A 27,663-nucleotide genomic window follows, 5' to 3' on the forward strand; every position below is an offset into this window, starting at 1 on the left:
ACCTCAAAATACTTCAATGTGTATTTCCTAAGAATAAGGACATTTTCTTCCAAGAGCACAATAAAATTAACCAAATCAAAAAAATGTAATGATTACAATACTATCTAATATATAACCCATATTCAAATTTTGCCTATTGTCACAATGTTCTTTTTAGCTATTTTTCCTAATCCAGGATCCAATTCAAGATCACCTATGAATGTAGCTGTCTTACCTCCTTAGTCTCTTTTAATCTGACACAAATACTTAGTCTTTGTCTTTCAAGACAGTAATGTTTTTGAAGAGCATGAAACAATTAATCAGATTTGCCTGCCTCAAATAAAGGTTATGCTTGCTTTTTTCTTTTTTTCAGGAGTACTATTTCGTGTCACGTTCTTTTCAGGATATCCTATCAGAAGGTGCATGATGTTCATTCCTCTCAAAACGCCTGATATTAGTGTTAATGACTTGATCACGGCAGTTGTCCACCAACCTTCTCTACTGCAAACTTATTTATCTTTGTAATTAACATGTAATTTATGGGGAGTTATTTTGAGACTACCTAAATTTTACGTTCCACGTCATACCTTTACTTTCTCCTTAGAGCATTTTTTTATGACTCTTGCCTAAACCAACGTTTACATTGAGATACAATTCCCATGGTGTACAACCACTTTAACATACTGGTTTTAGTGTACTCACAAGGTTGTGCACCCACGCTATCTAACCCGGAAGCATCTTCACCCCGGCAGGATGCCTCTCCCTCCACTCTGCAGGTGCCTCCGCCCTAACCACTCCTCCCGCCCTCCGCTTCACCTCCCCAGGAGAACCCCAGCCCCAGAACAGGACACCACTCCCTCTTTCCACCCCCCCAGCAGGACTCCTCTCCCTCCCCTCCATCCCCAGCAGGACTCCTCTCCTTGCCCCACCTCCCTCCCCCAGCAGGACTCCGGCCGCCCAGCAGGGGTCCCCTCCCTACTCTCCATCCCCCGGCAGGACCCGGGGGCCGCAGCAGGACGCCCCTCCCTCCCTCCAGCCCCAGAGCCCGAAAACCGCCCCTCCGCCCTCCGAGCACTTGGCGGCTGCAGACGGTCCCAGACCAATGTTGTCCTCTGGGTCTGGCTTCTTTCTTTTAGCATGAAGTTTTCAAGGTCCCTGTACACGGTGGCTTTAGTCAGTACTTCACTCCTCGTCATTCGCCTAAAGGTACCATTACCTCATTCTCCACAAACGACGACGCGTCCACACCCGCAAGGCAACACTACTCTCCCCGCCCCGTGTCAGGAGGCGCGCCAAGAAAACCGCACCGGCGGACTGCACTCTAACCGACAGGGCTCCCTCGCCCTCCGGTCCCTGCCGGCCTCGGGTCAGAGAGCCTCCAAAGATCGCCTTCCCGGGAAAGACACCCCCTGGCCGCACCGCCACGGGGACCAACCGCAACTCAAGCGGATTCCGCCGCAGGCCACCGCGCAGGCTCCACCCCTCCGGGACCCCGCCCGGCTGCCCGAGGCGGAAGTGACGTACCGGAAGCGCCCTAGTCCCCTTGCAGCGGGGGGAAGGAATCAAACCCCCAAGATGGCGGCGGCGTCGGAGGAGCGGATGGCTGAGGAAGGAGGCGGTGGCCACGGCGACGGCGGCCCCTCTTCGGCCATCGGCTCTACCCAGCGACTCCCCCCCCCGCCCCCGCCCCCGGCCCCGCAGCCGGGCTCCCAGGCGCCCCCAGCCCAGGCGCTGGCTCCCGACCAGCTGCCTCAAAACAACACGCTGGTGGCGCTGCCCATCGTAGCCATCGAGAACATCCTCAGCTTTATGTCCTACGACGAAATTAGTCAGCTCCGCCTGGTGAGGCCCCCGCGGGACCCCCGCCGCCCCCTCCGCCGGCCGAGGTCTGGGGAGGGGCGGAGAGGGGAGCGCGTCCCCCGGGGAGGGAGCCGCAGCCGGCTCCAGGACGCGGAGTCCCGGCGCCGGGCGGCGGGGTCATCCCTCCTCCCCTTCCTGCCGCGGAGCTAGGGGGCTCGCTGCCCCGGCCCGGAAGCGGGGCGGCGGCTGGAGTTGGGCGTCCCAGCGCCGCCGGGCCCGAGCGCCGGCTTCGCGGCTCGGGTCGCCGCCTTTTGTGCACCAGCGTCCAGCCCCCGGCCGGGCCCAGCCAGGTTTGGTCGGTCCGCAGAAATCACGCACTGTGTCCCCCACTTCCCCCCCAATCCCGACCCAGGTTTCCCGGTTGGAGAAGATGAAGTAGGGTCGGGGAGGCCTCCCCAAACGCGGTGGGGGCTCCGAGGGGCGTGAACGCCATTTGGTGGCCCCAGCTCCCCAGGTGACCAGTAAAGTAGAGCCCACCGAGAGCGCGTCCGGCTCGGCCTCGCCCCGACACTTCCCACCCTCGGGGAGCACCTCGCCCCTGGACAGGGTTGGTTTCTCTTGCAGTTCATTTTCTAACTAGTGACTTAAGCCCACCCACCAGCTTCAAATCACAGTAGTTCAGTGATTTATAGAAAGGAGGAATTTACCTCGCTCCACAGCGTGGACTGAAGGTTTGATGAATGTCTTAGTTCAGTTAAGATCTTTGGCTTCCTGTCGGGGAATTTATCTTTAAGTGGGAAGGAAATTGAAGGAGGTGGACATTTTGAAGGGACTCTGTGCCGACTCTGTGTAGGAGCTCAATCTGCTTGGGATTGTTTTTAAGAGGACAAAGACATATTTCTGAATGTAGTGTGTACAGCATTTTCTCGTTCGTGTGCCACATTTTAGGTTTACACCTCCAGTTTAAATTTGATTCTAATTGCGTTTTGGAAAGGAAATCATACTTTTAAAAGAAAGTTTATTAATTTTGATTCAAACTGATGACCAGGTTTTTCTTTTCTAGTCAGCCCAGCAGTTCTACCACGCCAGTCTGCAGAATGGAAGATTCTTCAGTTGAAAAATCGTTTATCAAAATTGATTGTCCCTGCATTCCCCAAACATGTCATCCTAGAATTCCGTATAGAATCTTAAATAGTCCTTCCGATTTTTATGAAGGGTGGTGTTTGCTCAAGATTCATGCTGTATGTTCACAGTGTCTGGAAATTGGGCATAACATTTGATTGAATTGAGCCTCTCAGCCAGACAATGGCTTTGTAAAGCTTGGAGTATTCACAGTTCTGTTTTGTAAGTGTTGGGGAACACTGGTTTTTTTGTTCATTTGTCAGTCGTTTACCTTTTTAAAAATTAAAAACATTTTTTGGGGGGGAAACTAGCTTCTTTGGACATCCCACTGTTTATTAATGAATGACATCTCTTTCAAGTGAAATACTCAGTTGCATTCTTAATTTTAAAGCAGTCATCTCTTCTAGCCTTTTAGGGTACAGATTTGTGGTTTCAAACAGATTTTTCATAAGGAGCCCCTTACCATCCCCTGTGCCCCCCCCCCAAAAGATTCTGCAGTCAATTTTATGTCCCAGAGAGGGTCTTTCCCCTCTGGTTTAGTAATGAACTATTTTCTTATTCTTTTGTTTGCTTAAGGTTAATAGATAATTTGTAGATTAAGTGGATAATCCTTTGTGGTTATTTGGAAATGTCTTTCGTTTCAGATTGATCAGTTTGGGGTCATAAGGTACAATTCAGGTAGCATTATAAAAGAAAGATTTTTTTCTTGCCACTAGATGTCAGCATTAATTTAATTGTGGCCTCTTAATGACATTGGCAGGGTAGAAACTGTGCCTGGTTCCTGCTTTCCTTATATCTAAAGGGCTCTTTGCCAGAAAAAAATCAAGGAACATTAGTACGTATGCTGCTATCTGGAGTACACATTATCCAGCTCCTTTCATTTTAAGTATTTTTTTTTAGTGGGATTAGGCTGGATATGCTTGGAAGAGAGTGATATTAATTAAGAATAGAATTAGTTTCCATGAAGCTAAATGTCAACAGATCAGTGGTTGATGAACTAGTGTATGTATTGTTTGGATGTTTCAGTTTTTTTTTTCTCTCCAGTTTACTTGACTTATTAGGAACTCAGTTGTAACTGTGGTTAGCACCTAAATTAGAAGACAGGCACATAAGCCATGTACTCATTACTCTGTATTTTCTTTAAAAGATGTGCTCTTGGTTGAGATTGCTAACGTAACATTTTTCAGTTCGTTGTGCAGTTTAGTTGATGGTAGTCTTTGCTTCGTGTTGCCATGAATAATTGAAATTTGACTCTCCAGTTCTTTCCAAGGGATTATCCAAATGCCTTACTGAATTGTTGGTTTGTTTGTTCATTTTTCCTGCCATTGATGCTCCAAAAATGTATCCAGAGCCTAGAAATCTTGATTACACAGAAATAGTGCTTTAAATACTTAACTCTTCCAGTGTATTTTAGATTATTTGATGGAACACAGCTTTTGAAGTGATAAAAGTTGTACTTTGAGTTGTTTTTTTCAGTAAATCAGACAAATTTGTGCTGATACAGCATTAGACTGTCACCTAGGCCCTCTTGATGGGGTGAGAGTTTTTGAAACAAGTGGCAAAGGTTAAGAAGTGAGGTCCTACCCCCAGTTCAGGTGTGTATCTAAACCAAGTTTGAGCGTTTGACTTTGATTTGTGAGCATAGTGTTATCACAGAAAAATGAATATGGAAGGCTTTTTAAAAGCTGTTTTAGAGGGATCCTATGACATTTTTTCCTGTATGGTTTGAGCTCCTATAAATTTAATGGAATCCTATTAGTGGTTCAGGACATAAATATGACTGAAGGTTAAATTCAGAAGTCTTGCTCATTATGTGGAATGAAATTTTCTGGTAGGTAACAAAATACATATATACTTTCATCCTGAGATACTTCTCAGAGCACTGTAGCTAGTTAAATCTGTTACCCATTTATAGTTCCTTTTATATCTTTTGTTCAAACATATTAGAAAATTTTAGAGAACGTTGATTGGTAGGAAAATGAGAAACCATTACTCTTTTTTTTTTTTAATTTTTTTTAAAGATTTTATTTATTTATTTGACAGAGAGAGATCACAAGTAGATGGAGAGGCAGGCAGAGAGAGAGAGAGAGAGAGAGGGAAGCAGGTTCCCTGCTGAGCAGAGAGCCCGACGCGGGACTCGATCCCAGGACCCTGAGATCATGACCCGAGCCGAAGGCAGCAGCTTAACCCACTGAGCCACCCAGGCGCCCCAAAACCATTATTCTTTTTTTAATAGGCACGCTGTCTTCCTTACATCTCTTGCTGTGTGCCAGTAGTTTTCAATTTTTTTTAATTTTTTTTTAAACCTCAGGACATCTTTATACTCTTAAGTTACTGAAGACCCTAAGAGCTTACCTTAGAAAATTCTAGAAGACACAGGAAGAGACAGTATATTCTTCATTAGTTGCCAGAAAAATGTTGTCATGTGTTGTGTTGCCACTAGAAAAGTCCATTGTATATTATGGCGGAATGAGAGTAGAAATGGCAAATAACGTCTTCGATTTATGAAACTAGTTTGGCCCCACAGACTCTCAAAAGGATCTTGGGATAAAAAATTAAAAATTTAAAAAAAAAAAAAAAGGATCTTGGGAATCCCAGGGGTACCTAGACCACACTTTGAGAACCACAGCTCTTTGCTGCATTGTTATGGAGAATATAATCTCTGCATTGATGATTTCTGGTTTTTCCCCCACCATCTCCTCATTGGGTTATTTTTACTAACAGATACTTGAGTACAGGTTGGAGAGTATAATATTTAGGAGACAGTTCATTTTTTCCTGCAGATTCTATCCAAAAATGAAGGGGTTCAACCAGTAACCCTGCCCAGAATATCATGAGGACAGAATGGACACACCTTCCTTGAGCACACTTAGAACGCACCAGGATAACAAATGCAAAGATAAGAAATACAGGACAGTTGAGGTTGAGGTTAATCAGAAGCATTTAATCAGAGGGACTTCCTCAAGATAATGAGTTTTTATCCAGTTTATCTTTAGTAAAGGTGAGAGAACATTCCCAGCAGAAAAGAAATGAAGTCTATGTAGTGAAGTGATTGGAGCAGGGTGACTGTGATTAGAGCCATGAGGTGATTGTCTGAAGTGTCAGATGTCCTAGATTGGTGCTCAACTCTCCCCTTTCCACTTTTTTTTTTTTTAAGTGCTCAGACTGGCCAGGTTTAAGAAACTTTTGAGGACCTACAGCTTTGATACCTTTTGCTGTGGGAAGTAAGGAAGGATGTTAGAAAACAACTTCCACCTCTTAACACCATCATCGCCTCCTAACAAGATGCACTTGCATACCCTGGTCAGCAGAGCAGTGGGATGGCCTGTGCTCATGATGTTTGAGACTTGGAGCTAAAGATAGCCCCTAACTGAGGTTTCTCCCAACCACCTAGCATCTTGGACTTAAGCTTGCTGGAAACAGGCATCATCAAGCTGTTGTGTTTCCAGACATGCTAGGCCTCTCACAGCTGGGGCTGCCTCTGCCTGCAGCCTCTCCTTGGTCTCCCTTCCTAGAACCTATCTGTACCTGCAGAATACACCTGAAGTGTCAGGGCCTCAGTAAAGCCTCTGTGACTCTTCTGTGACCCTCACCGGGTAGTACTTCTGAGTTCCCAGGCAAGTGGTTATACTTACGGATTCTACTGGAATTGTCTTTGGAGGGGCCAGTTCCACAGTGAATTTAGGCTCCTTGTTCCCTTTTATCAGGAATCCCAATGACCTTCCAAAGTCTGTGATACAATGTGAGTACTCAGCATTCGTTGAGTAAATGAAGTAGTTCTTAAAAACACTGCACTGCTCCAAGTAAAGGATAGAAAATAAATGTCATTGTGAAATAAATGTGTTTTCTGTATATGGAAAATGCGCTGCTTCATATTTACCTCAAACAGAGGAGAGTAGAATTTTTTTAAATTTAAGGCCATTTTAAGAAGCTGGGGTCACTAGAAAAATTCTTATAATGAGAATGAAAATTGATATGGTGATGGGAAAGTCCTGTGGAATTAGTAAGTAGCCATTTGCATTAACACGTCAGGCTGCATTGTTGTGTTTTTTGTTTTCTGTTTTTAAAGATTTTGTTTATTTATTTGACAGAGATCACAAGTAGACAAGAGAAGCACGCAGAGAGAGAGAGGGAAGCAGGCACCCTGCTGAGCAGAGAGCCCAATGCGGGACTCGATCCCAGGACCCTGAGATCATGACCTGAGCCCAAGGCAGAGGCTTAACCCACTGAGCCACCCAGGCGCCCTGTTGTGTTTTGTTTTAATTTCATTTACTTATTTGACAGAGAAAGAGATCACAAGTAGAGAGGCAGGCAGAGAGAGAGGGAGAAGCAGGCTCCCCACTGAGCAGAGAGCCCAATGCAGGGCTCCATCCCAGGACCTTGAATTCATGAACTGCCTAAGGCAGAGGCTTAACCCACGAGCCACCCAGGCGCCCCGCATCAGGCTCCATTGTAAGCAACCCTCCATTCCTGTATTAATGAAGAGAATGATGCTACAGATAGTGAAAACCAGAATAATCAGAAAAGCGGTTCTATTTGGCTTCTAGGCTGTATTATAGAAATCCTGGAAACAGGCTTTTCTTCCTAATTGTTTTGCTCAGGCTAATATTAAAATAAATTTTTAGGAACACCTGGGTGGCTCAGTCAGTTAAGTGTCTGCTTTTGGGTTGGGTCCTGATCTCAGGGTCCTGGGATCAAGCATCAGGCTGTCTGCTAAGTGGTGAGTCTGCTTCTCCCTCTCTCTTTGTGATCTCTCTCACTCTGACTCTCTCTCAAATAAATAATTAAAAACCTTTAAAAATAAAATAAATTTACATTTTCTTTCCAAATGAACATCTAAGGAGGATACCCAGATAATTTAAAATTTGTTGTAATTCTTTTTTTTTTTTTAATTTTTTGATTTAAATTCTATTGAGTTAACATATACTATATTATTAGTTTCAGGAGTAGAATTTAGTGATTCGTCAGTTTGCATATAACACCCAGTGCTCATTCCATAAAGTGCCCTCCTTAATTCCATCACCCAGTTACCCCATCCCCCCCACATTCCCTCCAGCAACCCTTGGTTTGTTTCCTATAGTTCAGAGTCTTAAAATTTGTTGTAATTCTACCTACAGATAATTAATTCTGTGTCTCTCTGTATATGGTATTATATATTAGACAATCCATATCACATAGACAGAATTTTAAGTGATTTTATCACTCATCATTAACTTTTTGCCACATCTGCTCTATCTGTTTCACTTACATGCTCATTCTTTCCCTCTCTAAATGTGTGTGTTGTATGTCCTTCACACAGATTATTTCATTAAACTATTTGAAAATAAAATGCAAATATAATGACATTTTGTCCCTTGTGTAATCATGGTATTATCACTTCCCAGGGATTTAACATTACATTTTATATTCTGATTTCTCAGTTATCCCCAAAATGTCCTTAGAGCTTTTTTTTGGTGGGGGGTAAGGCTTTTGAATCTAGTAACACATTTGTCTTTTTAATCTAGAACATTCTCCCTACTTTTTTCATTCTTCGTGCAGTTGGCTTTTCGAAGAATCAGGGCAGATGGCTTATAAAATGTTCTACAGTGCATATTTGTCTCATTGTTTCCTCATAATTGACTTCTGATTTTTGAACTTTGAAAGAATTCTAGAAAGATATAGACTAGCACCATCTCTCTAAACTTTAGCAGTGTGGTGAGAACACCCCTAATGTCCTTAAAATCTCATATTGCCTCGGGAAGTCCTACTTGAGACTTGTGCCAACATTTTCTGTAGCAGCAGAGTGTTAGTTGAGACCAATCAGTTGAGAATTGTTAGGATAATTATTTCACTCTGTAGAGCTGCAGATCACTAAATTTAAAAAGATACTAATTAGAAGCCTGAATTCTTAATTTCATTTTTGCCACTGCGTAGTTTGACTTTGTACACATTACATAATTTCTTAAGGCCTCCATGTTCTCACTGTAAAAAGAAAGGAAAGTTTCTGGTGTCTTAAGTTCTTTCCAATTTGAGGGTTATTGGTAAGTGGCCTAATCTTTGATAGTAGCTTCTGGATTAATTGGAGAAAAGCATCAAGTATTCAATTCATTTGAGAACTGTAGAGCACTAAATAAGGACATGAAAAATCCGAATCCATTACAACCTTTCCTGGATTCTAAGATACAGTTTCGTGTTTTAGGATTTTTGAAATCAGAATGCATCTTGATCAATTTGTATGTATATTCTGACAGTGCTTCCCCACCCCTCTCCAAAGGGCTTTTATTGAATTTGGTGATGTCTTAAAGTCTCTGCAGCATCTTAAACAAAATCAAAGAAGTCCACCCTTTTATATTTCGTAGCCTGTCAGCCCTCTGAAAAAGAAATGCTGCCAGTTATTGTAAGACCACTCCGATGTCAAATGTTAAAATCTGGAAAGATGTGCATCTTAGAATCAACTGAGATTTGACGCTAAGATTAGGTTTCACAGGAAAATTACAGGTTTCACGAATCTATGGCATAAGTGTCTTGCGTCGTTAAGTAGGACCATGGTGGCACAAGAAATCAAAAAAGATTCCTAGACAAAGTGAACAAAATATTTCATTACTACTTAGGTTAGCAAATGATGGAAGAGGATAAACATGGCAGTTTAACTCTTCAAATAATTAAAGAAAAACCACATCTCTTCTAACTAGAACAGCAGTAACAGAGGAGCCCAAACTGAATGTCTCCGCTGGAGACTAGTATTCTGTGAGCTCCCTGGTATGTTGATAAGTATCTATTTGTGCTGATCTCTGAATGCCATGATCGTTTTTGACATAGTCATCATCTTGGTATATTAGAGTCCAGAATTTTATTTTACTGTCTTGGATAAATGACCAGATTGCTAGGATTTTTTTTTTCTATTTTAATAACTAGTAAAGTAAAATTTCTTCCCATCAGTTTTGGGAAAACAGGAGGTCACAAAGACAGACAAATGAGAACAGCACCACAAAAGCTGAGGTCAAAAATATTTTAAGCATTAATCAATATTGTAAGAAAAGAACAGCATTTAATTTGGTATTCTTTCTTTCCTGGGTGTTCAGTAAACAATGACCAACAGCACAAAAACAAAATAAAGTAAAAGTAGATCATATATATATATATATATTTATTTCACCTAAAGTCTCAGTACCAGTACTCGTGACAATGTTTATTTAGGAGTGGGACAGTGGTTCTTAAGGTTTAGTCTTGGGCTCCCAGAGCAGTCCCCAAGGCCCTTTCAGGGAGTCTGTAAGATCTGAAGTCTTTTCATTATAGTTTTAAGTTGTTATTTCTGCCTTTCACAAGTAGACAGTGGAGCTTTCCAGGAGCTCTGTGACATGTGATGTCAGCATACAGATAACTCATGAAATGTGTGCTTGTGTGCTTTCTCGAACTGTCTAAGGTAATACTTCAGTAGACTGGATACAGAAGCAGATATGGCAGTTTATTTCTGTTCTATAAAACCACATATCAAAGAGATTTGCAAAAAATGTAACTCTAAATACTTTTTTTTCTGAAGAGTTATTTTTCCTTTAAAAGTTATTTATACTGGGGCACCTGGCTGGCTCAGGCAGAGGAGTGTGCAACTCTTGGTCTCAGGGTCATGGGTTCGAGTCCCAGGATGGGTGTGGAGATTACTAAAAAACATAAATAAACTTTAACATGTATTTATGTTTATATGTATTGGTTTTATTAATGTCTTTTTTTTTAAGATTTATTTATTTATTTGTTTGAAAGAGATTACAAGTAGGCAGAGAGGCAGGCAGAGAGAGAGGAGGAAGCAGGATCCCTGCTGAGCAGAGAGCCCGATGCGGGGCTCGATCCCATGACCCCGGGATCATGACCTGAGCTGAAGGCAGAGGCTTTAACCCACTGAGCCACCCAGGCGTCCCTATTAATGTTATTTTTTAATAGACACTGACCATATGTTGACTGTTGACAGCTGGTTTGGTTTAGTTAGAAATAGATCCCACCATATTCTAAAATATAACTAGGAATTACTCTTAGTTTCATTACTTAAAATTTGTTGTTTTTATTTATTTTCAAATGGAAAAGAAGTGTTTTCCTTAATACCTTTCATTTAGTGTGTTCTGATTTCAGAACTACATAGTGTTTAATACTCTAGTATTAAAGCTTTCGTTAATAAGTAATAAGTATTACAGCTTTCGTTAGCTTCAATCCAGTTTGCCAGAATTTTTGTCTGTGTATTCTCAGAGAAAACAAACATTTCAGTTTCAGCAAGTATTTGTCAAGCATTTGTGCCGGGTGCTATGAGAGAGAGAAGCATAGGACAGCCCCCGCCTAATCGCCTTGGCCTTGATCTAGATTTATTTCAATGTCTTGCACTTTAAATATCCACACCTATACAGTGGGAACTGACATTCAAGGTGATGCCTCCGAGTCACTGCAAAATCCTCAGGGATGGAAGAACAAAAGGATTTTGTGCCCCAGGTTTTATTAAGATAACAAAGATGCTGCATTTCTCAGAAATACGGCATCTCTGGAGCAACATTTTCCAGTTAGTACTAAGTTAAACAATTTAACATAATTTTTACAGAGTACTTTAGAGTTTATCAGAGTGATTTTAGTGTGTATTGTTTCATTTAATCCTAAAGCTACCTCTGTGAGTTAGGTACTATCCAATTGTACAGAAGGCTGGCTCCAGCTTTATTGAGCTGACTTGCTCAAGAATACATAAAAGTTACGTTGAAATTCAGGTGTTGGACTTCCGGTCCTGTGCTTTTACTGTATAAAAACATAGTTTTCCTTAAGGATTCAAAATAGTCGAGGTTCTGCTACATATGTTAAAATATTTGATATTATGGGAGACAGGACAGTATTTAGTAACTTTCCGTAGTTAATCCTGGCTTATAGAAATAAGTAAGAATTCTCATTCTGGTTATAGCTCACATAAACTTTATGAGAGGTTGGGCTTCAGTTTGAATACACATTTTGAGCTACTGGAGAACTTTCTTTTTTCAAACCATTAAAAACTTTTTGAATATGTTGTTTTATTGATCTTCAGGACTACATTTTCTGACCATAATAGTGGGGATACATTTAGAACATTCCACCAATACCTAAAATAAAAGTAAAATTCCTTGCCTACACATAGTATAAATTTCTTAACATAATGCCATGAGAGTTATAAAGCAGGTGGGGTTCACCTCAGTATACACCACACGTATTACCATGTGTACTGATTTAGAGATTCAGACAGCAAACTGCAGAACAGTACTGGCACAGAGAACTTTCAGCTAACAGGAGTCTAAGTTAATTGTCTGTTATATATTTGGGTTTTATCTGTTAAAATTCTCCCTTTTCCTTCTTTCTCCCTGTAGGTTTGTAAAAGAATGGACTTGGTCTGCCAGAGAATGTTGAATCAGGGATTTCTAAAAGTCGAGAGATACCACAATCTATGTCAGAAACAAGTTAAAGCACAACTTCCAAGGTACGTTGTGCCTAGTGCTGGCAATAATTTACAAGTGGGAATTTTCTTTCTCTTTCTTGGTTGGGGTTTTTTGGATTTTTGTTTTTAAAGTAATGGCTCTACCCGACATGGGGCACCCCTGTTGTTTTGGGTTTGTTTTTTTAATTTGGGTAAGTTTACATATTAAATGGTTTCCAAGTTTTTATAGGGAAGGGACCTAAATCACAGTAAGTGATTTTGACTATGGTTCGCCCACTCTAACCATTTCTGTTGAACATTATACTGGAGGTTCTAGCCAGGGCAGTTTGGCAAGAAAATGAAATAAAAGGCTTCCAGATTGGAAAGGAGGAAGTCGTTTTCTCTCTTCAGAGGTGACAAGATCTCCTATATACATAATCATATGCATAAGGAGTCCTGTAATTGTTAGAGCTCATAAAAACTCAGCAGGGATATAGGGTGCAAGATCAGTGCGCGAAAAGGAGTTGCATAATTGTATGTGTTCGCAACCAACGATCCAAAAACAAGTTAACTGCAGGATGCAGGGATGGGCAGGGTGGGTGAAGCGGAGTGGGATCTTCGCAGGCTTCCAGTGATAGAATGAAAAAGTCATGGGGATAGAAAGTACAACACAGGGAATATAGTCCCTGGCGGAATAATAGCATTGTCTGCTACACTTGGGATGAGCATGGCATAAGTTAGAGAGATGCTGAAGCACTGTGTTGTACCCTGAAACTAGTGTAGCACTGTGTGTCAACTAGACTCAGAAAAGGGGGGCAGGGGCCTGGCTGGCTCAGCCACAAGAACATGGGACTCTTGATCTCTGGGTTGTTGAGCATAGAGCTTACTTTAAAAAAAAAAAAAAATTCCATTTATAATACCATCAAGGAGAATAAGATACTTAGTAATGACTATAACAAAAGAAGACTGGTCTGCTGAAAACCACAAAACATTGGTAAAAGAAATAGAAAGAGACTTAAATGGTGTTGAATGGGAAGACTTTTGTTCTGAAGGTGGCAGTTCTCCCCAAGTGGTTGTGCACATGCAGTGTAAGCCCTGTCAAAATCCTAGCTGTGGTTTGTGCGGAAAGTGACAGGCTCATCCTACAGTTCTATAGAAATACAGATGACTCAGAATAATCAAAACCATCTTTTTTTTTTTTTTAAGATTTTATTTATTTATTTGACAGAGCTAGAGATCACAAGTAGGCAGAGAGGCCAGCAGACAGAGAGGGGGAAGCAGGCTCCCTGCTGAGCAGAGAGCCCAGTGCAGGGCTCGATCCCAGGACCCTGAGATCATGACCTGAGCCGAAGGCAGAGGCTTTAACCCACTGAGCCACCCAGGCGCCCCTAATCAAAACAGTCTTAAGAAAGATCAACAAAGGTGACAGAGTCCTGCACCTTTCCAATATCAAAACTTACTGCAAAGCTGCCGTAATCAAACCAGTGTGGTGCGGGCACAAAGACAGACGGGTGCATAGGTGGAGTGGAACCAGGAGGATAAACAAGAAACCCTTACATATGTAGTGAGCTGATTTTCAAGCCAGATGCCAAGACAGCTCAATGGGGGAAAGAATAATGCTTTCCCCAAATGATGCTAGGACAGCTGGGTGTCTGTATACAAAAGAATGGAGTTGGGCCCCTTCCTCATACCATCTATAAAAACTAACTCAAAGTGGACTATAGTCGAAGTGTGAGTGTCAGGGCTCCACTGTAAACAGTACTGACCTCCATGGACTTGGATTCGGCAGTGGTTTCTTTGCTATGACACTAAAAGCACGAGTAACAAAAGAGTAGGCAGGCTGGACTTTCTCAGAATTTAAACTTGCGCTGCAGAGGATGACCTCAAGATGGTGAAGGGACAGCCCACACGAGGGGAGAAAAGAGTTAACAGCTCAAATACCCAGTGAGGGACCTCGATGCACGTAGTATGCGGAACTCATAGAGCTCAACAATAAAAAAGACACAGAACCCAGTTTAAAAGTGGGCAGAGGACTTGAAGAGCCATTTCTCCAAAGAGGAGAAGCTGAAGGCTAAGCATAGGCAGGGTGTTCAACCTCAGCGGTCCCCAGCCGGTGGCACTGCAGATCAAAACACAGATGGCACACAACACCCACTAGGATGGCCAGAGTAAAGAAGACCAAAAAAACGTTGGAAAGGATGTGGCCAAATCAGAACCATCATAAATTACTGGTGGGATTGTAAAGTGGTTCCGCCCTTTAGAAAACGCTTTGTTCCTCAAAAGACTAAACACGGAATTAACAAATGACCCAGCGTATATTCTATATACATAGAATATATGTATTTCCATTTCCGTACATACTTTCATTTCTTTTGCTATATACCTACACTCCTAGGTATATAGCAAAAGAAATGGAAATACAGTCATGCTATATACCTACACTCCTAGGTATATAGCAAAAGAAATGGAAATACAGTCATGCCAAAAACGTACGTGAGTGTTCTGTGTCACATTATTCACAATAGCCAGAGAGTGGAAACAGCCCAGAAGTCATCACCTGATGATCAGGTCCTCAGAATGATGCCATGTCTGTATGACAGAATATCAGCAGGCAGTGGAGAGGAATGGAGTCCTGGATACGCGCTCCAACATAGATAAGCCCTGAGAGCTGTGCTACGTGAACAAGGACGGACCCAAAATGCCACATATCCTATGACTCCAGTTACCTGCCATATCCACAACAGGCAGATCTGTAGAAGCAGAAAGTACACCGGTGGTTGCCAAGGGCTAGGGAATGGGAGTGACTGGTAATAGTTACGGGCTTTCATTTTGTGGTCATCATGAAACGTTGAGAAATTAAATGGTGGTGGTGGGTGCACAACTCTAAATATACCAGAAATCATGAAGTCACACACCTCCAAAGTGAATTTTGTATGTGAAGTATTTTTCAGTAACACTTGAAAAGTGTAAGTGAGCTAGGGGCGCCTGTGTGGCTCAGTCAGTAAAGCCACCAACTTTTGGTTTTGGATCAGATCGTGATCTCAGGGTCGTGAGATTGAGTCACATGTTAGGCTCCCCGCTTAGCGCGGAGTCCGCTTAAAATTTCTCTTGCCCCTACCCCCATTCTTTGTCTCTCTTTCTCTCTCTAAAATAAATAAACAGTTGAAAAAAAAATTTATATAGAAGTTTAAGTGAGCTGATTTTATGGGTAAAAACATATGTCCCCTGTTCACATGTCCCTGTGTAATTCTTCCATTTCTCTGATTTTTTTTTTATTCCAATGGCCATTAGGCTTGATACAGCAAAACACACCAAAAAAACGGACTCCCCCCCCACACACACACACACCGCCCCCATAATTTATCAGTGAGTACTAGTCCTTGGCAGGGATTTTTGGACATTCATTGATGATTTCGGTTAAATCATGACCCAATTGTAGGTATCAAATTCACAGGTAAATATTAGACTGTTAGAAATCCCAGGAAGGGAGCGCCTGGGTGACTCAGTGAGTTAAGCCTCTGCTTTCTGCTCAGGTCATGATCCTAGGGTCCCAAGATCGAGCCCCACATCAGGCTCTCTGCTCAGCGGGGAGCCTGCTTCCTCCTCTCTCTTTGCCTGCCTCTCCACCTACTTGTGATCTCTGTCTGTCAAATAAATAAAATCTTTTAAAAAAGAAAAAAGAGGTCCCAGGAAGTCATTTTCACTGCTTACCATTTAGTTCACAATATTTCTTTCATGCTTGCTTTTTTTTCTTATTCTAGGAGGGAGTCGGAAAGAAGAAACCACTCGTTAGCTCGTCACGCAGACATCCTTGCTGCTGTGGAAACAAGGCTCTCACTGTTAAACATGACTTTCATGAAGTATGTGGATTCCAATCTCTGTTGCTTCATCCCAGGAAAGGTAAAATAGAACTTCTTTCCCAAAACAGCTGGAGTGCACTACTTAAAGTTATATTATTGTTAAGCAATTGTTTAAATGTCAGAATTGTACCCGTCTCTCTGGAATGAGTTTCTGTGAATGGATTTGTTTAGTTTCTGTGCAATAACTGATAATAAGTCCATACCGTACATGACCTTCATGTTTAAAAGTCTCATTGCGAAACACACAGTAGATGCTCTGCTGTTCTTTAGAAAAGCTTGTTAGGAATTCATCCTCAACTCCAGTTAACAAACTCTTTCCATAAATAGGAAGAGAAAACGGAGTTCCTGCTGAAAAACACATTTGTGGGCTTTTACTCTTTGTTTAAGATCGACAGCAAACAAGTCAGGTACTGTCCCTGCCTTCAGGATTGTTCTAATTTGGGGGAGGTGGAGTAGGAGCGACAAGCTGGTTTTTGTTTTGTGTGAGAAGCGTTTCATGAAGACAATTTAAATACTTCCAGATTCAGCGAGAATAGACAGTTACTGGATAGCAGCACAGGAGTAGTGCTGCTGAACCCAGAAGTCAGTCTGTCGTGGCATATTTACCGTCCCCAAGTTCACAACGTGCTACTCAAGATACTGCCTCAGTGCGTGTGGTATCTTGCTTCCTGAATGGAGAGTAAATTCAGATGAAGTCTCTTCATACCGTATGTGGAAGAGGCAGAGGTGGATTGAAAGGTCCTTTTGGTACTTAGCTGATGCTAGCAAAAGATTCCCTCATGGTCGGAACTAATCAGTTCCTACAAAAACTGGAATGTTCTCTTTTGGTTATTTCCGTAAATACTTAACAAGGGCAGTATTCTGTATTTCCTCCATTTTCAGTTTTCTGTGATGTTTATGGAGAGGGATCCTGTTTCTTATTTTATTTGAAATATTCTTCAGTATATCTCACTTGCCTCCTGTTAGCTACAAATTCTTCTGTGGAGTGCTTAATTTTAAAAAGTGATTCTGATTCTTACTCCATATTGCATCCAGATTTCATGTACAGGCCTCATCTCTCAAGTGATCTGGGAAGTTCATGGAACTAGTGTAGGTTGTCTCCTGCTGCCTCGTGGTTTTTATTGCATATCTCATTGTTAGGAATGTCAATATTTGAGAAGCATCTTAGAGTTTTCATAACCTCAGAAACACTTCAGCCAGTTATTACGAACGAGAGTGGAGTAGTGTGTGCTCAGTCCATACGGGCCTCAGAGCTGAGATGCCTAGTACTTGACCTTTACAGAAGGGGCGGGTCTTTCTGGGTGAGCAGGGTCATGTGATTGGAATGCTGGTCTTGACTGTCTGAACAAATAAATCCAGTTGAGTCCTGCTGGTTTTTTGCAAGTTTCTATTGACTCTTCACGTTAATTTTAGGATCAAAATAACAAAACCACTGCGCCATGGAGAATATGTTAAGGTGTCAAGGCTCGGCAGGCGCCCCTGGGCGTCAGCTCGGGTCAGCTCCTCACTGCAGCCCTTCCTGGGCCCTCAGCGGCACAGCGGTCAAGGAGGAGTTTCATGCTCAGGCCCACCTTTAACCCAGACCCGTCGCTCTCCCTCTCCCTCGTCACTGCGCTCATGCTAGATGCAGGAAACACTTCTGTCCTCAGAGCACATTCATGTGCATGGCCTCCTTTCCTTTCCACACGGCAGTGGAGGGTCTGTCCCTGTACCCTTAGTAAGAACACCAGGGCTCAGCTGGCGGGTGGGTTTGACAGAAGCTTCGCACCAGCCTGCTGATTCTTCCTTAATAGGACCTGTGTCTTCACAAAAACTCATCAAAGTTTTCTCCTGTAAACCTGAAAAATACCCCCCCCCCGCAAAAAACAAATGATTTTTGTTGGATTCGTCTTGAATAACTTTGTTTCTTAAAAGTGCCATCTTCATAGCTTATATTTTGCCTAAAACAACAAACACTGTGTATCCTTAGAATACTACTTTTTTTTCTTTTTCTTTTTCTTTTTTTTTAATTTAAGTAATCTCTGAGCCCAACATGGGGCTCAGACTCATGACCCCAAGAGCAAGAGTTGTCTGCTTTACTGACCGACCAAGCCAGCCAGGCACCACCCAGAATGTTACTTTTTATTTTCATGTAGCTGGTACTTTTTAGCTTGCTTAGACAAAAACGAAACTGCCAACCTAACACACTTTGTAATTTGGGGTTGTTTTTTTATTTCTCCCCTTTTGTACTTCTCAGCCTAAAAGTCCTCACATTCTGTCTTCAGAACCAAAGGACATGGCATTTAATCCTCACATGCCTAAATGAGTACATTCTATAAAATAATTCTCAGGGACACTTGGTGGCTCCCTCGGTTATGCATCTGCCTTCGGCTCAGGTCATGACCCCAGGGTCCTGGGATTGAACCTTGCATTCGGCTCCCTGCTGTGCGGGGAGTCTGCTTTACCCTCTCCCTCTGCCTGCTGCTCCCTCTCTCTCTGACAGATAAATAAGATCTTTAAAAAATAATAATTCTTTCTCACTGTAACCTATAATCTTGATTTGGTACAAGGTTTCTGTATTAGGTTATTCTTGTGTTCCCGCAGATCCTGCTTCTGGATTTTACTTAAAAGTTCAGGAACTTTTGGGATATCTGGGTGGCTCAGTAGGTTAAGCGTCTGCCTTCAGCTCAGGTCATGGTCCTGGGGTATGGGGATCGAGTCCCGCATTAGGCTCCCTGCTCAGTGGGGAGCCTGCTTCTCCCTCTGCCTGCCCCTCCCCCTGCTTGTGCTCTTTTTCTCTCACTCGCTCTCTGACAAATGGGTAAATCTTTAAAATAAAAACTTTTAAAAATTCAGGAATTTTCATACTTCATAAAAGAACTCATTTTTATGGTTTTGGTAGAATTCATGTCTATAGTAAATATTTCATTCACAGATTACTCTTTCACAGGCTACTTAAGTGAACCTGGGTAATATCAACATTATAGTTTAAATTAGAATGCCTGATACATACAGAATTTTGGAATTTTAAACTAACACTTGGGCAAAAAGCATTTTTAAAGTTGTTCTCTGGGGTGCCTGGGTGGCTCAGTCGCTTAAGTGACCAACTCTTGATTTCAGCTCTGGTCGTGATCTCAGGGTCATGGGATCGAGCCCCATGTCAGGCTCCATTCTCAGCCCAGAGCCATCTTAAGATTCCCTCCGCCTCTCAAAATTAAATATTCTCTGAAAGAGCAATCAAATTTACTCTTAAAAGCAAATGGTAGGTTAAAGATGGCAGATTAAATGCATGTTTACCTCAGATTCCTCCCAAAGCTTGTTCTTACAGTAAAGGAGCTAGTTTTAAAAAGGAAAAAAAGACCGAGACCCATGAGAGTGAAGTCAGGAGAGCAGCAGCAACAAAATTCTGGAAGCTGGAAAGTACACGAGAAGTGGTAGCTGGTTTAGCAGAGCTGAGGAGGTTAAAGCCTAGATGGGCCGTGGGAGAGCTGGGAGGCAGCGTGGTCTGCACAGCTGGCCTCTAGAAAGCTCCAAGTGCGAGTGGGACTAACGAGAGAGGGTGGGTCGCGTCTCTGTACTTAAAAATGATTTAAACCTACAGGTCCCCTCTCCAACTCCAAACAGCTAGGTCACTGCCCTCCTCCTGAGTGAAAAACCAGGTCTTACTCGCGGAAGGGGTTTAAAATGGAGTCTCTGGACAGGGAGACTGTACGGATCGCAAGGGCATTAAAAGAGAGTCAGACTGGTTGGCAGTTTGCCACTGTCGATCATGGAACGAGATCAGGAAACTCCTTCTATAACGGGCCAGGTAGTAAGCAGCTCTGGCTTTGCAGGCCACGTGGTCTCTCTCAGCTCCATGAAACAGCCATGGACAGCAGGGGGAAATAGAGGCATGTGCCTGTGTTCCGGTGAAACATTGGAACAGAAACAGCTGCAGGTCAGTAGGGCCCCAGCTGCCGACCCTGACCACTGTATTGGTATTTTTCAACTCTTCTGACAGAAGTCACACTTTGTACAAAAAATTCAGCATCCGTGTTGGCAGTTCACACATACCGAAGCACACAAGTGAACAGAGGCCAACTGACGGTTCTGGGAAATGGAATAGTGAAGAAAAACATGGGTAAGACCCTGTTAATTAAGGCCTTACCAGTGGCTCTGATAACGCTTCTGTGCTCACTGAAACCCAGTGGTTCCCAAAAGTCAGGATTTTCAGTGTGAATGATTATGCAGGGTCACAAGGCAGGATTTCCCTGAACAAACTAAAAATCCGAGAATTGGGTTTTGTTAGTTGGTTTTTCATGTTTGGGCCAGGGAGGCGGCGGGAGGAACAGAGGTGTGGCATTTTGCTGTCTCTTCTTTTTTTCTGGTAACTTCTTGTCTTGATGCAATTTCACATTTGCACAGAAATTGCAAGAATAGTACAAGGATCTCCCATACGTCTTTTATCCAGATCCCGCATTATCACCTTCTGTCCCGTTTGCTTTTATTCTCTATGTTTTATTTCTTCTGAACCATTTCAGAATAGTGGAGATACCATGACCCTTTATTCTTAAATATTCTGATGTAGTTCCTGAGATAAGGGCATTCTCTAACTGAGCCGCAGCACAGTTACCAAATCAGGAAATGTGAGTTTGCTACGATGGCCTCTCTCACTGACAGCCCACATCACATTTCACCGCTGATAGTGATACTCATCCTAGAGACTTTTTTCTCAGTCCAGAACCCAGTCTGCAGTCACGCTGGACTCTGTAACCTCCTTAATGCGGAATAGTTCCTGGGCTTCCTTTGCTTTTGAAGAACATGGGTCCCTTATTTTGAGAAATATTCTTTGAGTTTATTGAATGTTTCCAGAATGTTGTGTTTTTTATTTCTTTTAAAATTGATTTTAATATGAAGACATTCTTAGAATCAGTTCTATTTGGGCACATTTCTTCTTTTTACTGTGCTGGCCCCAAAATAAATATATACAGTCCCTGAACCTTTAAAATGAAGAAAAATCAATCTGTTCTTGCGTTGACTTTTGCAGCCATCCCCCTTCCCAGTGTCCCCCCCACCCCCCCCTTGTCATCACCCCCCCCCCTGCTCCCCTCTTCCCCTCCCCTGCTTTCTTGTCACACTGCCCCTCCCCTCCCCTCATCCCCACCCCTCCCTTCTCCTCTACACCCCACCCCACCTGCCCTCTGGGTTAAGCACAGAGGTTCTGGTGAGCTGTCTGTGTGTTTTGGGGTTTTTTTTTTAATGATTGATTGATTTGACAGAGACACACACACACACACACACACAGAGCAAGAGAGGGAACACAAGTGGGGGAGTGGAAGAGGGAGAAGCAACCTTCCTTCCGAGCAGGCTGAGAAGGAAACCTGATATGGGGCTTGATCCCAGGACCCTGGGATCATGACCTGACCTGAAGGCAGATGCTTAACGACTGAGGTTCTTAAATAGGAGCAGAACACAGAGAATCATTAGAGATAGAGTCAAACACGTGCCATATAGAAATAATCAGAAATTTTTTTAAGTGCACTTATATTTTTTAAATATAGAAAAGGCATTTAATTAAATAAAAGGGGTAGAGGGGAAAGTTAAGAAAATTTCAAGTAGAACAAAAAGATGGAATATGAGAAAAAATGAGGACATCAAAGTTCTGTTTTCTAGTAGGAACTTTGCTCAATATTAGATTACACAAGATAGAAATTCTCTTAATAGTCCACATACTTCAGTCGTGTTTGTGTATGTCATTTATTACAGTGCTGGTTTTGGGGTGTTTTTTTTTTTTTTAAGATTTTATTTATCTGTTTGACAGAGATCACAAGCAGGCAGAGAGGCAAGCAGAGAAAGAGGGGGAAGCAGGCTCCCCGCTGAGCATAGAGCCCAATGCAGGGCTCAATCCCAGGACCCTGAGACCATGACCTGAGCTTAAGCTTAAGGCAGAGGCTTAACCAACTGAGCCACCCAGGCACCCCAGTGGTGCCAGTTTTAACATGAGCTTAGAGCATTAGAGAAGCATCATATTTGGGTCAGTACTATACTTTGTAAAATATTATCACCTCAGGTTCAGGAGGAGTTCAGCATGCAGCATATTTGAAAGCTATAAAAACTTTGAGTGACCAACGGCTCCCAGCTGGCTCAGTCAATGGAGTGTGTAATCCCTGGGTCCTGGGTTTGAGGCCCATGTTGGATATAGACATTATTAAAATGAATAAATAAAACTTTAAAAAAATTAAAAAGATGGAAGGAATGATCTACTGAGAAGTAGAAAAATCACGAACTGTTAGAAATACTTTAAGGGACCAGCCTAAGGCCTGTGATCTCTCTAGTAGACCTCCAGACTCATCATGTCCTTACATTCTTGCTGCTAAAGTAATTTTCAGAAAGTAATTAAAACCATTTGGAGGGTGAAATAATTTTGAAAATTGGGTTGATACCATGTTTTCCTAACATGACATTGTGCCACCAGTCCCTCTGAATGGTAGAAGCTGTGTGGGTCATCTTCATCCTGTCCTTCGCTCATAACTTTGGGAAAGAATTAAGAGAATGGTTTTAATTTTATTGAAAACATGGATTATTCCACTTGACTAACGTAATCTAACTGTAACATGTTACCTTTCCTAATGGAAGACTTGAGCAAATGGAGAGAGACCTTGCTTTCACACTATTACCTCAAAGACCAAAAACAGTAAAGATAAGGTACAAGTCAGTTTACAGGAGCACAGTGTATCAGTTGTAGGGATTAGAGCTGAGGCAGGTTCAGCTACCATTCCAGCAAGAGGATTAGGAACCAGGATGGTCAGAACTTTCTCTCCCCCACGTATGTTACGCCTGTGTTTCCCATTGCAGTTACCCTTAAAGCGAAAAGGGGCCTCTCACTACTCTTTGCTGATAGTGGGAGAGGGGAATCCGAGGAGACCTCATCCCAGTCCATAGCAAGTCTGAAGAGAAATGAAAGCTCCGAGGACAGAGTGCCTGGTCCCAGAGCAGGAATCTGTCTGGGTTCCTGGGGCTTTGGGAAACCCTCAGGCTGGAGTGAAGTGGATTTGGGTCAATTCCTCTAGCCCTCTCCACAGACAGGATTCAGCGTCATAGTTCAGTCCTCTGGTTTCTCTAGCGGCTTGTATGTCCCTTTTCCTACCACTTATTTCCGTGTCTGTTGCCCTCTGGTTTCCTTTGGAGCAAGAGTTGTATTTTATTCATCCTGATTCCTTAGCCTCAGCACCTGATGCAGAAAATCTTAATAAATGTGCATATGAAACACATGAAGGCTTATGACAAGCCCAAAGCCATGCGGTATAGACGGCATCGTCTCCTCTCTCCCTGTCGAGCCATTTTCTTTTAAAGAGAAAATCGAAAGTGCTAATGAGACCTCCTTATTGTAGGTGATTGATGAGATTTATCGAGTGTTGAGATACGTCAATTCCACCAGAGCCCCTCAGCGAGCTCATGAAGTACTTCAAGAGCTAAGGGATATCTCCTCCATGGCGATGGAGTACTTTGATGAGAAGATCGTGCCCATTCTGAAGAGGAAGTTACCAGGATCAGACGTGTCCGGAAGGCTCATGGGCTCTCCTCCAGGTAGCTCGTGTGGATATGTTCAGTGTGAAGGAACATTCATACACAGTTCCCTAACTTGCTTCCCCGCACCCACACTTAGTCGTATATTGTGACCTTTCCTGTGTCTGTAAATAGTGTCTGCAACATGATTTTTAATGACGTCACTTGTGTAAACGATCCATTGCTGTTGAGCATGTTTGTCTGTCGTTGTGCAGTATTTAAACTACACTTTGAAGAACAGTCTAGTGGCTGCATCTTTGTACATATCCATGACTGTTGACATACAATAACTTAGAATTTTGGATAAAAAGCTATGTATATGTTTGGGGGGGTTTGTGGGGTGTCTTTTGTTGTTGTTTTGTTTTGATGTTTCTGACTAGTTAACATCCATGGTGCTAAAACAGAATGAAATATACCAGATAAAACCCCCAAAATTCTTCATAGATTATTCACTTAATTATTTCGTCCCCTAAAGTGGCCACTGCTTGAAAAGACAGGCCACGTAAGGCTGCTTTGAGCCCTGCCGCTGCTTCTTTAGCAGCTCTTTTGCAGAAGTAGATCCAACCCGAGAGATTTGTGCCCTTATCTACTGAAAGACAAAATTGTTCAAAATATCTTCAACTCTCACAAATAGTTTAAATCAGGAAAACCTTTTTTAGTAAGACATCATGTTCTGTTCAGATGAGTTATCTCCCTGGAGTGCGCAGTGGGGTGACCGAGCGGCTGGCTGTAATTGAATCATAATGCCTGTGGCATCTCAGCGTTAATCAGTTATTTATTGAGTGCCTATTACGCGCACAGCACTGTACTGTGTCCTGTGGAGACTAAAAGGAAGGAAGTGTAATACTTGGTGTCTGCTCTCAAGGATCTTACTATGTCAAAAGGTAAGACATATCCAGACTCGAAATTAAATTATCACTGGTAAGAGAAACATTTTAAAGAAGGGTCCTTTGAAATGCCAAATGAGTAACAGAGACAGGATCTTAAGGAAGCTAGAACCATTGTTGACTGAGAGTTCACAAGAGGTAGGAATTGATCTAAGCCTTGCTGTGTTTGTGGAAATTAAATAAAGGTAAGCAGAGAGAGAAGGAACAATGCATCCGTCCAGGAAGATATTATTTATATGTATGTCGTGGCGGGTTTAGGGTAGGAATGGATCCATCCAGTCCTTTCAGAAAACCTTTAAGAGATAACATTTTTTTAAAGGGAGGTTATTTATGATAGTGATTTTTATGCCGATGTTACCTTTGTAGTATTCCTAAGACAGAATGATTCCAAAGCCGTCTTCCTACATCACATCGGAAATTCTTCATGATCATCATGTGGGCCGAAACCCACTCTTTGGTGGTATTCCTGTTTGGCTAACATGGAAGCTGTTGCATAGAACTAAGTGCGGAGAGAACTTCAAAACATGATAGGCCTTCTAACTCAAATGTTCAAATTTGCTTGTGTGAGAGAAGATAGAAAATAGTCCTATTCTAATTTTACTGCTTGTGTTTTCTTAGTAGGTCTTAAAAATGTTTTCTACTATGTTAGTACAAGGTTATTCCGTTAAATGCCCTTGTCCGTTTCCCGGCAGTCCATACTTTGCCACGTGAACCCAACCATCAGAATTCAAACTCATTTACTGTTAAGACGGGTGTAGATTGCCAAGAGGAAATGATCAGAAGTGATATTATAAGGCTGTTCCTTTTCAAAAGAAGTTTAATGAAGTATTACCAGTAGTGGGAGACATTTTAAGTGATTAATTGACCATTTAAAACCATTTCTCCGCAGTTCCGGGACCTTCTGCAGCCCTCACAACCATGCAGCTCTTCTCCAAGCAAAACCCTTCAAGACAAGAGGTTACCAAACTCCAGCAGCAGGTTAAGACAAACGGTGCCGGCGTGACTGTTCTCAGGCGTGAAATTTCCGAGCTTCGCACCAAAGTGCAGGAGCAGCAGAAACAGCTTCAGGACCAGGACCAGAAGCTGCTAGAGCAGACCCAGATCATAGGCGAACAGAACGCACGCTTGGCGGAGCTGGAGCGCAAACTGCGGGAGGTCATGGAGAGCGCGGTGGGGAACTCCTCAGGGGCTGGGCAGAACGAGGAGTCCCCTCGGAAACGGAAGAAGGCACCAGAAGCCATAGACTCCCTTAGGAAATCGAAGCGTCTTCGGAATAGAAAGTAAAGTTGGGGGTGGGGGGCTTTCAAGCTCCAAAGGAAGACGCAGTTGAGCAGCCGAAGCAGTGACGCCCATCAGGACACCCCAGAGGCTTCTGGGCTTTTGGACAGAACACGACTTCAACTTGAACTCTCACGGTTGGGACAGTCTTCTCCCGCTTCTCCTGGTTGAACGATGCACAGAGTCTTTTTACTTTGCAATAGATTTGTACTAACCAGACCTGTCCTATCATGTTTTGAGGAGTTAACTTTTTTCTGTGCAGATAACGTTTAAAAGTAAGTTTATTTGTTCCTGCATATATGCACATTACAGAAGGATCTGAAACAAACCAGTCTGGACAGACTAGAAGTTAAGTTGAATACAGAAAGTGTCCTGTTTCACTTGAAAGAAAAGACCTACTTTTTAAATGGACAGTATCTTGTTTAAAAAAAAAAAAAAAAAAAGTTGACTTTTTGTTATAAGTGACCTTTGTCTGGAATGTCTGAAAAGTAGTAAATGCTTTTTGGTATCGAAGTAATGGGTAACTAAAACAGACTTCCATAGTGTTGACTGTAAGAGGGGCCTCTACAGGATTGACTATATATTTTTATAAACTACTGGCAAGGGACTTATCCAGTTGTTCTACACATGTTTTCAGTTCTCTTCTGGGGCCACGCCCGGCATTTTGCATGGGTGCATGCACGCATCGCCTAGTCAGCTCACGTAAAAAGCTCTTGGCACTGGCATTGACCTTGAACTTCTCTACTTCTCCACCTTCTAGAGCAGCGTTAGCTTATTTGAGCGCCTAACACCTTCCACTGCCACAGCAGCTTGCCTCCAGGGAGGAATTAGTCCATTTGTCCTCCAGTTTTAGGGGAACAAGGGAACATTAAAGCCCTTCGCTTTCTCTGTTCTCTGTAGGGGTCAGGTACAGTAACCAAGGCAAGAACCCCAAACGCCAGGCTCTGTCATTGTCGGACCTCTGGGGACTGGTCGTGGCCCTTCCTTACCACGTGTGTGTTCATGGATCAGCGTGTGATCACCACGGGTGTGAGCAGGGGACCCAGCTTGTAGGATGCAGTTCTGCCACTGAAAGAAAACTCACTGAAGAAAATCCAACTATGAAAAAGCATTTCGATCATTTCATTTCTGGGGGATGACCTGAGGGAAGCTTTTAAGTACTAATTTCAAGCTTTCCTTTTCCTACAACTTTAAACAAAAGCTTTAATTTCGTTTGCACTCCTGTTCTGAGCGTATAACTGGAAAAGCATGTCTTGCACTGTTCACCCTTCTAAGCGGTCACTTTAACAACCTCCAAATTGTGTACAGTGGTTACTTTCCCCAGTTGTATATTTTTGAGACCTTCAGCTCTTACTGTCCTCGTTTTATTTTATGTACTAAATTATGTAGTTATTATTTGACTGATAAGTTCTTTTATCAACTCGTAACAGCTGTTGCCGTAGGCTTCAGTTATTTAAAATAGGTTTAGGTGTAATATAGAAAATTACCCCTGTCCAGGTGGGAGTTGGACACCTGCAAAAAACCTAAGGTTTGGTAAGTACCTTAGTTGAATAAAAGCACAAGGTTACCACCCTTTCTGCCTGTCCACCATGACACAGTTATGCATCCTTTAATCTCACCAAACAAAGCTTTTTCTTACCCATTTTTAATATTGTCCTTCCATAATACTGTCCTTAGGTTTTGATCAATTTTCTGTCTGACTTGGAAACTCCATTTACAATGTAGTATGTTTTCAATGAAGAAAAAAAAAAAAAACATCTAACATCCAAGTGTTTTCATGGTTTGTTGGGAAGGTAATTTTAAAATAAACAATTTCCAAAAAACA

General features: G+C 42.5%; 1 protein-coding gene across 1 annotated transcript; it reads left to right on the top strand.

Annotated features, from left to right (window-relative positions):
• Positions 1-1,523: 1,523 nt before the first annotated feature.
• On the top strand, positions 1,524-27,663 carry FBXO28 (F-box protein 28). The gene is made up of 5 exons (XM_032838709.1): positions 1,524-1,821; positions 12,243-12,352; positions 16,051-16,189; positions 23,499-23,694; positions 25,450-27,663. Exons 1-5 carry the CDS (start codon positions 1,555-1,557, stop codon positions 25,842-25,844), a joined length of 1,107 nt encoding a protein of 368 aa, XP_032694600.1. The 5' UTR covers positions 1,524-1,554; the 3' UTR covers positions 25,845-27,663.

The sequence above is a fragment of the Lontra canadensis genome, unplaced genomic scaffold, assembly GCF_010015895.1.
Source record: "Lontra canadensis isolate GAN:19392208 unplaced genomic scaffold, GSC_riverotter_1.0 scaffold106, whole genome shotgun sequence".
Classification (NCBI taxonomy): Eukaryota; Metazoa; Chordata; class Mammalia; order Carnivora; family Mustelidae; genus Lontra; species Lontra canadensis.

Coding starts and splice junctions, on each gene's coding strand:
- FBXO28 (XM_032838709.1), top strand. CDS start 1,555: ATGGCGGCGGCGTCGGAGGAGCGGATGGCTGAGGAAGGAGGCGGTGGC. Junction 12,353..16,050: donor GTTAAAGCACAACTTCCAAG/GTACGTTGTGCC, acceptor TTCTTATTCTAG/GAGGGAGTCGGAAAGAAGAA. Junction 16,190..23,498: donor GTTGCTTCATCCCAGGAAAG/GTAAAATAGAAC, acceptor TCCTTATTGTAG/GTGATTGATGAGATTTATCG.